At 43.3% G+C, this 12998-nt stretch overlaps 1 protein-coding gene across 2 annotated transcripts in view; it reads right to left on the reverse strand.

The window, feature by feature from the left end:
• LOC115800768 (kinesin heavy chain-like) overlaps nt 1–12998 on the reverse strand; it is a 108783-nt gene that overhangs the window by 24270 nt on the left and 71515 nt on the right. For both annotated transcript variants that reach the window (XM_030758273.1, XM_030758272.1), the window contains exons 13-17: nt 1263–1331; nt 987–1193; nt 723–869; nt 453–641; nt 131–248 (exon numbers count right to left, since the gene is read on the reverse strand). In XM_030758273.1, coding sequence (XP_030614133.1) covers nt 131–248; nt 453–641; nt 723–869; nt 987–1193; nt 1263–1331 — 730 coding nt within the window. The remainder of the gene's footprint in view (nt 1–130; nt 249–452; nt 642–722; nt 870–986; nt 1194–1262; nt 1332–12998) is intronic.

Genomic DNA, 12998 nt, shown 5'->3' on the forward strand with positions numbered 1-12998 from the left:
ACACACACACACACACACACACACACAGAGAATCAGTTAACATTTCTAATCTGTTTATGTCTGGTGGATGTTAACAAATATCTATCAGCTAATCAGAGCACAGAATTCCCTGTAACTGTAGCAATCTGACCTTGAGCTCGGAGCTTGGCAACTTCCTCCATCAGAGCATCCTGACTCTCCTCCAGTTGCCTCTTCTTCTGCTCCACTTTATGCAGGTCATCTGTCAGAGACGCCAGTTTTGCCTGGAGCTGCACAAGCAGACACACAAAAGAACAGCAACATTAAAAAAAACAACATAAACAACAACAGAACAACAAAATTTTATACAATAACAAACAGCCCATAGGCAAGTTCATCATCACACCTGCTCAGGCAGACTCTGTTTGTATGTCTGTCATAGTGTGTGTGTCTGTGAGTGTGTGTGTGTGTGTGTGTGTCCTTGTGTGACTCACCTGTGAGACGAGCAGCTGGCAGGTGCTCAGCTCCTTTTCGTTGTCTTCCATCTTGCAGGTGGTCTCTGCCAGGTTGACCTCCAGCTGTTTGGTGCGGTTTACCAGGGATTTGACTTCAGATTTCATCTTACTGATGTAGAGTCGAGCAGAGGTGAACTCCTCCTCCAACACTCCACTCATCTCAGTCATCTGAAGAGACATAAATGGAATCAGAGTTTGTTTTCAGATACATAAATATTAGAAGGAGACAGAGAAGACTTTCAGTCTCACAGCTTTGAGCTCGGTGGTCCCGAGGATGCTGCCGATCTCACTGAGGTCTCTGAGCAGCAGACTGAGGATCTCTGCTGACCTTTTCTTATGATGAGAGCTGATCTCCTGCAAAGAGGACAACTCCCTCTGAACCACCTCCAGACTCACCTGGAAACACAGAAGATCCTTTCATTCCTTTGAATGGAGCAGACAACATCTATCCTTCCAAACCTGCTAACATCTAAACATCCAGCCATCCTGATGGCCTTCTGTAGGTGGACTCACAGTTTTCTCTGCAAGCTCTTCGTTCAGCTGTTCAGTGCAGCGGTTCTTGTTCTCCACCTCCTGACTCTTATGGTCATAGTTTACGGCAAGCTCCTCCAGCGCCTGCAGCACCTCCTTCACCTCCTCTTTAGCTGAATCGCTGTCCCTTTGCAGGCGGCACAGCTCCTCCTGCAGCCGCTCGTAGTCCTGTCGGGTGGCTGCCAGCAGCTGGTGGAGGAATACAGTTAACCTGTGACCGATCGATGGTGTGGGATCTAACACTCAGGCGAGACTCACCTCGTCCTGATCGATCATCTGCTGTTTGAGTTTCTCAGACGTCTGACTCTGCTGGTTGATCTCGTCATCCTGAAACATCAATCAGATGATGTTCAACAATTTAGATTTAAACATATCGTCATCAAGCTGGGTACCACAACAGGCTGAACAATTTAAAGCTTGACCAGACAAGACCCCGCCCATCAATGCAATTACCAATTAACAAGAAGGCCAGAATTTAACACGGAAAACCTGTTAATAATCAGAAAATGGTAAATTTGTTCTTATGTAGCACTTTTCTACTTGAGCACTCAAAACAACACACACACAATCACAGCCTGATGAACACATCAGGACCAACTTTGGCATGCAAATCTGAGAGGCCAGGGATCAACCACCAACCTTCCGATTACCGTATTTTGCAGACCTTAAGGCGCAGTGCATTTTAAGGCACAATATCAATGAACGGGTCTATTTTCATACATAAGGCGCACCGGGTTATAAGGTGCATGACAAAACATATGTAGAGTGAAACAAAAGCGTCAGGTAAGGCAAACTTTATTCAACATAACTCTGAACAATAATATTGTTCAGTCGTAACAAATACAGAAAAATACACTCACATTTTAAATCATTCATCTTTCACAAATCCATCAAATTCCTCATCTTCAGTGTCTGAGTTGAACAGTTGGGCGATTTCGGCATCAAGCAGGTTCCCTCTCGTCATTATCCGATTCAGTCTCGTTGTTGTTACTGTTTTGTTTTGGTTGGTTTTGGTTGCAGCACACAGCAACCAAAAAAAAAAAGGAAATCCCTTTTTGACTCAACACCGGAAACCTGAAAACTCAGTTTTCACCGTGTTTTGTGTACATACAGCGCTCATACTGCATCCCTTCACATGCTGTGGCATCGCCTGGACCTCTCTTTGGCACTGAGGGGGACAGCACACACACCCCCGGACCTCGATACATCCCTTAGCAACTTCTAGCGACTTTTGAGACAGCCCACACTGAGTTTTGTTGCACAAAAGTTGCCAACAGTGCCGGCTGCTGATCGCCAGATTATACACAAATATCCGGGCCAGCATAGATGAAAAGAGGGCCAAATCCATCATAGTTTTCTGTGGTTTACTGTGTACGGTTTGTATTTTTGGAACAATGCTTCCACTTCTTGTTGAATTTATCTCCGGCGGCTTTGGCTGTTTTCCACACCTGCTGTGCTGCACTCACAGCTTGTTCCTGTCTATTATCATCGGTAGAGTCATTTTGTGAATCGATGGTGGCCTATTTTAGAGAATTCAATCAGGCCTTTGAACTGATCCGCCATACTGGAGGCCATATCGCTGCAGACCACGCAATGGTGCCCCATTATCCATCAATGGGACTCAGGTGGAGATGGTGAAGACCTTCAAATTCCTCGGCACTCACATCAGTGAAGATCTCACCTGGACCTACAACACAGATTGTCAAAAAGGCTCAACAAGACTCTTCTTCCCAAGGAAGCTGAGGAAATCTGGATTATCCCCCAAGCTCCTCCGTAACTTTTACAGATGCACAGTGGAGAGCATCCTGACATACTCCATCACAGTGTGGTATGGGAACTGCAGTACTCAGGACAGGAAGACTCTCCAGCATCTCATCAAAGTTCAGTTCATCTGTGGAGTTGCCTTCCTATCACTACAGGACACGTATACGATATTCAGCTGTATATTTCCTTAAAGCCTGAACATGTCTCTAAGTTACAGTTGATGATTATATGCTTAGAATCTATAAAAAGTTGGATGGCTGATAACTTTCTCCAACTTAATGATGAAAAAACTAAAGTCCTTGTTTGTGCCCCTGATAGATTTATATCCACGATAATGGAAGCTCTTGGTCCTCTTGACAAATTTGCTAAATCTTCCATCAGGAACCTTTGCATAAACTTTGACTCTGCATTCTCTTTAGGTACCCATGTCAAATCTCTGGTTCACTCTTGTTTCTATCATTTATGGAACCTTGCTAAGTTAAGTCCCATTGTGTCATGTTCTGAACTTGAGATTACTATTCATGCATTCATTTCCTCATATCTGGATTATTGTAATGCTTTATTTACTTGTCCCTGGAGCGTCTCCAGGTTGTTCAGAATGCTGCTGTGAGGCTTCTGACAAAATCTTCCGAGTACTCTCATGCCACACCATTACTGATCCAGGTACACTGGCTCCCCATTGATTTCAGAGTCTAGTGTAAAGTTCTGGTCCTGACTTATAGAAGTCTTCATGGTCAAGCACCAACTTATATATCAGTGAACTCTTGCATCCGTACATTCCTCCCAAGTCTCTGAGGTCATGTGATAAAGGCCTACTGGCCTTACATCATACTGAAAAATAAAGGAGACAGTGCTTTTGCTACAGTAGCTCCCCAACTCTGGAACTCTATCCCCTTTTGTATAAGAACTGAGGATTCTGTGGTGTCTTTTAAGAAACAGCTAAAAACTCATCTTTTTAGGCTTGCATTTGGTTAGAGTATTTTTCTTTTCTTTTCTTTTTTTCTGTCTGTGTAGATTCTCAATCCAGTTGCCTCTTTTTTCTCAAGCTCCAGAGCCTTTTCTTTTTTTCCTTACTTTGTTTTACTGTTGTGAAGCACTTTATGATTTATGTCTTGAGAAGTGCTATATAAATAAAATTTTACTTACTTAATTATTTACTATAATACCTGGGTAATAAAGAGAGCACACAACATCATCAAGGACCGCACCCACCCACAACACACATTTTTGCCATCTGGCAGATGTTACTGGAGTGTAAAAGCAAGAACAACCAGACTAAAAAACAGTTTCTCTCCACAGGCCATCAAGCTACTGAACCACTGACTGACTGACAAACTGTGATTACCTGCCTTTTTTCATCTGTATATATTGCACTTGCTTTATTATTTTTTTATATATATATTTATTCTTTCATTTTATTGTAACCCCAGTAAGTGCATGTCTTTGGAATGTGGGAGGAAACCGGAGTACCCGGAGGAAACCCACGCAAGCACGGGGAGAACATGCAAACTCCACACAGAGAGAGGGAGAGGCCTGGGCCAAGGTGGAATCGAACCCAGGCCTTCCAGATGTTATTCTAGCTGTGAGGCAGCAGTGCTAACCACTGCACCACCGTGCTGCTTACTGGGGTTAGGTTAATTGGCTAATCTAAATTGCCCATAGGTGTGACTGAGTGTGTGAATGTGAGTGTGAAAGGTTGTCTGTAACTCTGTGTTGGCCCTGCAACAGGCTGGCGACCTGTTCAGGGTGTACCCTGCCTCTCGCCCTATGACAGCTGGGATAGGCTCCAGCCCCCCCGCGACCCTGAACAGGATGTGCGGAAGCGAATGGATGGATGGATGGATGGATTCATTTTATTGTAACTTTTCTATTTAAATTGTGTGTAGGGTACTCGCAAAAGTAAGAATTTCATTGCTCAGCATAACCACTGTGCTTTGCGGTGTTTATGACAATAAACTTCTAGATCTTGATCTAGAGATGGGGTGGCTGTAGCTCAGTAGGTAGAGCGGGTCACCTACTGATCAGAAGGTCAGCGGTTCGATTCCTGGCTACTCCAGGCTACATACCAACGTATCCTTGGGCAAGATACCTAACCCCAAGTTGCTCTCCGACCGTTCTGTTGGAGTATGAATGTGTGTGAATGTTAGTTAATTAAAAAGCACTTAGCTTAGTAGAAACATGGAAGTGCTTGTATGAATGTGAGTGCATGGGTAAATGTAAAACGTGTTGTGTAAGCGCTTTGAGTGCTCTGACTGAGTAGAAAAGCGCTATATAAGAGCTAGTCCATTTACCATCTAGGTCACTAGCGTTGGAGTGTTTTCGGATTTTTGTGTTTCGCCACTGCTCCTTAGTTTGTAACCGCTAATTGTGTTACTCACTTCCATACAGGATCAGATCACTTCACGTCTCTCCAGTTATCACCTGCTCTCCCTTTACCCCAGAACTCTGGAATCATGCCAGCATGTTGCCCAGCTTCCCCCTTCCCAGACAGGAATCTCACACATCGTCAAGTATGCCCTCCGTTTTCCCCTGCCTCTAGCAAAATACCATCTTTGAAACCTCCCTTTAACTCTCCTCTCCTTTTTCTTAGGATCTCCACAGACCCCTTTTCCCCAAAGCGTCAGGTGCTTAGATGAGTGACGAGCCTTGTATTTCCCAAAACCTGCCAGAGCACTTCTGTTCAGCCCCCTTTCGAGTCACTGCTGAATATTTATGTTTGCATGTTTTTGTGCTGTGAATAAAGCATTCTTTGAACCTTTCGTGGCTGATTGTTTTGGGTCCTGCACTTGAGTCCTCATTTCTGGAGTACGGCACATGCCCCATAACAACCATTAGATTTTGTACAAAAAATATTTTTTGTCTTTAACTGCCTGATGCATTCTGAAGCTTCACATCGGATACAACTTATGGTAGATTTCTTTACAGAGGTTGATGGCAGTTAGTGATGAACAATGATTACACTGTAAGTGCCTCATGAAACGTGTCTTATGAACGTGGGGAATTATTCTCTGAGGATTTTATTTTAGTCGGGCCTCTGACTGCTGTTTTATGACAGATTTTAAAATCTGTCAGCCTGGAGAGTGTTTCGAGCGGATCGTCATGGGCAAACCGGACAGGACGCCGACTCCCTCCAGCAGCAAAGGAGCTCCATCCACCAAAAGAAGTCGCCCTGAAGACTCCCCAGAGGCAGCTTCTCCACAAACCAGCAACGTGGTGGACATTCTGGAGTCCATAAATAACAAACTGTCCAGCTTTGACACCCGCCTGGCCCTGGTTGAAATCCTCCACAAGGAGTTTCAGGCCTTGCGGGAGTCCGTAGAGTTCAGTCAGCAGGTGGAAACACTCGCTGCTGAAAACGCCGCACTCAGGGAGTCGGTGAAATCCCTCACCGAGGGAATGACCCAGCTCTCGGAAGAAAATAAAAAAATAAAGGAAACCGTTATTGAGCTCCAGGCCCGCAGCATGAGAGACAACCTCGTGTTCTCAGGCATCCCAGAAAAGGCTGAAGAAGACCCAGAAGTAACGGTGAAATCCTTCATTCAGACCCACCTGAAGCTCCCCGAGGACACCGTGAAGACCATCGCCTTCCACAGAGTCCACCGCCTGGGAGGAAAGCGACCCGACGGACGCAGACCCAGACCGATCGTGGCCAAATTTGAGCATTACAAACAAAAAGAGCTGGTGAAGAGCCGCGGCCGGGAGCTGAGAGGAACCGACTTCAGCGTCAACGATCAGTTTCCAAAAGAGATCCTGGAGCGACGCAAGGTCCTGTTCCCGATCCGAAAGAAGTTCATGCAAGGAGGCTCCCGGGCTGTGACTGCGGTGGATAAACTTTATGTTAACGGTCAGCTTTACCGAGACCAGAGTACAACGCCATGGCTCTACTGATCAAACAGGTGATCTGTGTACATACCTTTCTCTGAGGTTTTTGTTTTTTTCCAGTCTCTGCTCTACTAGTATTCGAAATGTATACTCATTTGTCTAAATAGCATCATTAACGCCGGATTAATCAGCATAGTGCCGTGATCTTTTGTTGCTGTTGTAGTTTTTCTTTCCCCTTTTGTAGTTTTAAAAAAATGGTATTTTGGTGTTTACAAAGTTCTGTTTCACTTAGATCACTTTTCTTTTTTAGCCTTCTTCTTTTTTCACGTCTTTCTGCACTCAACAATATGCTTACTTCACTGTCAATGCTGCAGTTTTCACATCAACATACAGTGTATACACACAGATACCAACATACAGCACATACACACACAGATACCAACATACAGCGTATACACACACACACACACACCAATATACAATGTGCATACACACACATACCCATCTTTAGTAAACGCACAACAATCCATCAGTTAGTTTAAACATGAGCACACTGAGGTTTATCTCATGGAATGTACACGGCGCTGGTTCGAGGGAAAAGAGACTAAAAATTTGTAATCAGTTAAAAGACTTAAAAGCAGATGTTGTGTTTCTACAGGAGACACATATGTCCAAAACATCTGCACACACTCTCTCCTCTCCACAGTTCCCTCATGTGTACTCAGCCAACAAAGAGGTGTAGCTACAGGAAGGTAAACTTTAACATTAACAACACTACAATTGACCCAGATGGTAGATTTATAATACTCAATTTATCCATCCAGAATATAGATTTATGTATTGCTAGTATATATGGGCCAAATGTTGATGACCCCTCCTTCTTCCATGCTTTTTTCACCTCACTCTCTGATCACTCTGACGCCACACTTATAATAGGAGGAGACTATAACCTGGTACTTAATCCAGATATTGACAGGCTCAGTACAGCAGTGAGTCAGAGGAGCTGGCAGTCTGCAGACATTCTTAAACAGTACATGAAGGATTTTGGTCTTTGCGATGCTTGGCATTCACATCACCCCACTCTGAGAGATTTTACTTTTTTCTCAGCAGTGCACAAGTCTCACTCTCTCATAGACTATCTTCTAGTTAGCAGCTCCATGATGACGGATATCACAGACACCCAGATTCACCCTATCACGATCAGTGATCATGCACCGGTGTCTATGTCTCTGACACAGAAGAGAGTCACACCACCAATCAGGAACTGGAGATTTAATACATCATTACTTAAAGAACAAGACTTCATTAACTATTTCAAAAAAGAGTGGGCAACATATTTAGAACATAATGATATGCCAGGAATACCAACATGTGTTCTTTGGGAAGCAGGAAAGGCAGTAATGCGGGGCAAAATAATATCTTACTGCTCGCATAGGAAAAATAAAGAAAACATACTTGTGTTAGAATTAGAACAGAAAATTAAATCTTTAGAAACAACCTATGCTGCTTCACCACAAGAACATATAATTAAAAACCTGAGGAAACTGAAACTGGAGTTAAATGAAATAATTGATAAAAGGACACAATTTATGTTGCAGAGGCTGCGTTTGGAAAACTTTGAGCATGGAAATAAATCTGGAAAATTTCTGGGTAACCAGTTAAAACTAAACAAAGAAAAAACAGCTATTTATTCCATTAAAGATTCAACTGGTAACATTACTCATGACCCACAACAAATAAATAACTCTTTTAAAGATTTTTATGAAGCCTTATACTCATCACAGATTAATCCATCTGATGCTACCATTGAAGAATTTCTTAACAATATAAATCTACCTAAACTAAATGAGGAACAGGTTGCAGCTCTGGATTCACCACTTTCAATGTCTGAATTCCAGGAAGCCTTAAAGCATCTCCCAAATAATAAAGCCCCAGGCCCAGATGGTTTTCCAGCCGAGTTTTATAAAGAATTTTGGTCTGAGCTAGCACCCATTTTTTTCAGAATGGTGACTCAGATTCAGAATGATCACACATTATCTCCAAATATAAACTCTGCTAACATTAGCCTGCTTCTTAAACCAGGCAAAGACCCCACACTCCCATCTAGTTACCGCCCAATCTCTCTTATTAATGTAGATCTTAAATTAATTTGCAAGGTCCTGGCCAGAAGATTAGAAAATATTACTCCACTTATTATACATCCAGACCAAACAGGCTTTATCAAGGGTCGACATTCAGCCAATAATACACGCAGACTAATAAACGTAATTGACTATTGTTCTATTAACAAATTAGAAACCACAATTATATCTTTAGATGCAGAGAAAGCATTTGACAGGGTAAACTGGAAATTTTTATTAGCGGTCCTACACAAATTTGGATTTGGTTCATCCCTTATAAACTGGATCAGAACACAATACAGCTCTCCAAATGCACATGTTAGGACAAATGATATTATTTCCCAAAGCTTTAATCTGCAGAGGGGTACCAGGCAGGGCTGCCCACTCTCTCCCTCACTTTTTATCATTTTTATTGAGCCGCTTGCAGCAGCAATACGTCAACATGCAAATATTAAAGGGATTCAAACTGAAAATACAGATCATAAAATATGCCTTTATGCTGATGATGTATTACGTTTCCTTGGGAGTTCACAATCCTCTCTTCTGAAGACAATCTCACTAATAGATAAGTTTTCATCTATATCAGATTACTCTATCAATTGGGCTAAATCAACAGTTTTGCCTTTGAATTGTAACTTTCAGAATACCTCCAGGACTCCACTAAAATCAGGTAATATTAGATATTTAGGCATCAATTTTTCTGCCAGGCTCTTAGACTTGGTACGATTAAATCATATCCCCCTGTTAAAAACAATAGAGGATGACTTATCACGTTGGAATAGTTTACCTATATCACTTATGGGGAGAGTTGCCACCATTAAAATGATGGTTTTACCAAAAATTAATTATCTATTCTCACTGATCCCTAATAAACCTTCTGTTGCTTGGTTTAAGTCACTAGACTCAAACATCTCAAAATTCCTATGGAAAAACAAACCATCGCGAATTAGTTTGAAAACTTTACAAAAGCTAAAACACTATGGCGGTCTAGAGCTACCAAAGTTTTATTTCTATTTCTTAGGCAGTAGATTGCAGTACATTTCAAAGTGGATCAAATCAAATTCATTAGACAACCCATGGTTGGATTTAGAGCAGGCACTCTGCGGAAAAGTAAAAATCTCGGATCTTCCTTTCATTAGCCCCAGTATTAAGCATCATAACTGCTTTAAAAGTCTTAGTATTAACACCTCTCTGTCAGCCTGGTGGGAATTTTTAAAAATAACTAAGTCTTCACTTATCCCCTGTAAATTAACGCCCATTTGGAACAACCCAGATATTTGTCAGAAAAAGAAAATGCTGAATTTTCCGTTATGGCGTGATAAGGGGATAAATAAGTTAGAACATATTATCCAAGATGGAAACCTTATGACATTCCATGAACTTATATTAAAATATGGAATGGGCAACAGTAGATTTCTCGAATATCAACAACTGAAATCTATCCTGCAGGGAAAATTTAATCTCAATCAACTGAATTTAGAAATACCTACATGGGTATCTGAACTTCTAAACCTCTGTACCCCCAAATTGTTATCAAAATTATATAAATTATTATTAAAAACTGATGATTCAGTCTCCCTCCCGATTACAAAATGGGAACGTGATCTTTCTATCAGCCCGGACCAAAACTTCTGGACAGAGATATGCTTAAATATCTTCAAAATGACTAAAAATTCCCAATTACAACTTATACAATATAAAATTCTAAATCGAATGCACTATACTGGACAAAGGATTTTCCAAATGGGCCTTACACACTCAAACATATGCACCCACTGCACAAGCAATTCAGAGGAGAACTATATGCATGCTCTGTGGTCTTGTATTCCTGTTCAGAAGTTCTGGCAGAGGATATGCGAAGACTTATCTACATGGTTTAGCTGTCGTGTTCCAACTTCCCCCAGACTGTGTATTTTAGGTGACGTTAATGAATTATCGATGGAGTCATATATATCACACATAGTTCTTACTGCCTTGTGCATTGCTAAGAAAACTATCCTCATGAACTGGAAATCAAAAAATAAACTGTGTATTACTCAATACAGAAATCTACTTTTAGATCATGTTAGCTTAGAGAGAATGTCTGCTTCTGCTAAAAACCAATTGGATGAATTTGAATCTCTCTGGTTCCCACTGATCAACTCCATTACTTAGCAGGGGTGGTTGGCTGAGGGCTCTGCTCCTGGTGTGCTTTGTGGGCGGTCTGGGGCGGACTCCCGGGGCCCGTGTGTGTCCGATAGCCCCTGGGACTGGAATCTTGCGGCTGCCTTCTTGTGGCGTCCGTGTGCTTGTCCTGGTTGATGGTGATGGGGGGCTTGGGTGGATGCTGCCTTACGGTCTTGGGGTGTGGCCAGGGTGCTTGGGGTGATGACTGCTGGCCTTGGCCGGATTGGCCGGTCTTCTCTGTGGGCTCGGGGCGTGGGATCTGGGGCCTGGGGCTCTGGGAGCGCGCCGGCTGCCGGTGGGTCCCCCCTGGCGCTGGGGGGGTCTCTGCTGTCCCGGCGCGCCACCGGGTGGGGCGGGTTGGCCCGGCCTGCGTCGGGATGTTCGGTCCGCGCTTCTGGGGCTCTGGGGTGCCTGTATCGTGGGGTGGTGGGGGTGGCCGTCGTGGAGTGGCTGGGGTGTACGGGGCACCGTTTTCCCAATTCAGGCCAGTTTGTCTTGTCTCTTGTTTGTGTCCCTCGTTGAGTGAATGAGTATCTGGAGTGGAGCATGCTGCCCTCTGTGGCAGGGGCTGTGGTGCCGATCTCGGGCACTGCGGTGCTCCATGGTGCTGTCACCGGGGCCCCAGGTCCACCTGCGCCTGCCCTGTGCTGGGGTGTGGGGAATCGGGGTGCCTATTGAGCCAGCGGACAGCTGGCTCTCTTACTCCAGGTTTCCTGGTCATAAGCCCCCCCCCCACACACACACACACACACACACACACGCGCGCACATATACACACATATACAAACTTCATGTCGTAAGGAGAGGCCACGTGTGGAACCACACTTGCCTCTCTATTTTAATTGCATTACAGACATTACAAGTGACAATACACTTCTGGCGTGGGTGTCGACCTGCTCTCCTGGGGGCTGTGGGCCGGGGCGGCTTAGGCTTCTCCGGCGTGGGGGGGAGCTCTGCGGTATGTCGGGCGGTTCTTGGGCACCTGGGCCCTGCCGCCGGCCTGCACGGGGGGCTGGCCTCTGGGGGGGCCGGTTTCCTGATGCCTCGAATTCCCTGGGGCCCTTGCCCCTCGACTGGGGGGGCTCCATCTGGGACCTCCCTCTTCCCTCTGCTGGGGTGGGTATGCAGTTGTCGCTGGAATGTGCGGCCGCGGGTTTTCATGGCTCTTGATGGGCTGCGGATGGCTCGGATTTCCTGGGTCCTTCTCTGCCTGCCTCTGGCTCCTTGTGGGCGGAGCGGCGGCTTTCTGCCCTCGTTGCATTCCATGACACAGAGACTAACACAATCACAGCATAACAAAATTGTTGTTCTTATGCAACCATGCTTCATTTTGTTGTGCCTTTTCTACATAGTTATTTTTCTAGGTATTGCTTGTTCTGTTTTGGTATGTTGTCTTTTTTCTGTTTTTTTTGCAGTTGCAGCATTTGAATTGTTTTGGTTAGTATAGTGGTGCTCTGTCCTCTTTTTTCTGTTTTCTCCCCTTTCTCTCTCCTTTTTTTCCCCTCAGCCTGTCAACTGGAATTAAATGTATATGTACACAAATAAATAAATAAATAAAATAAAATAAAACAAACAAACAAACAAACAACAAAAACACAAAACACAAAACATTAACAAGAAAAGCTTATAGAGACTCTATAGAGCTTATCTTGGAAGAATAAATATGTTTGGCACAACATTGTATTCAGATCACAATTCTGCTTGCAAACAGTGCCAGACATGACAGGCTTTATTAAAAAAAAAATCTGTCAGCCTGTAAGTAATTTTATGCTTTTATTTAACTATAAAGTATTTTACTTGTAGTAAATTCATTACAAGTAAAATATCTGATAACCTTTATACAACTGACTACTGCAAAAAATACTGCAAAACAAAATCATACTTTGAAAATAAACACTCCTCAGTGTTAGAGGAATATTTATGATTATACTAATACTCTAACAGACAGCAGCACTTTTACTATTTTTGAAAAGCTTCTTCTGTTTCCATTAAATGCTTAATAAGTTCCTCAGAAAAACATGCTGTAGAATCATATTTTGCAAAACAAGTGAAAATAAGACAAAGAGTTCCATCATATTCAGTGTTGTCTTCCACAATCAGAGCTCCCTGAATTCACTTAGGA

The sequence above is a fragment of the Archocentrus centrarchus genome, chromosome 21 (genome assembly GCF_007364275.1).
Source record: "Archocentrus centrarchus isolate MPI-CPG fArcCen1 chromosome 21, fArcCen1, whole genome shotgun sequence".
In the NCBI taxonomy this organism is placed as follows: Eukaryota; Metazoa; Chordata; class Actinopteri; order Cichliformes; family Cichlidae; genus Archocentrus; species Archocentrus centrarchus.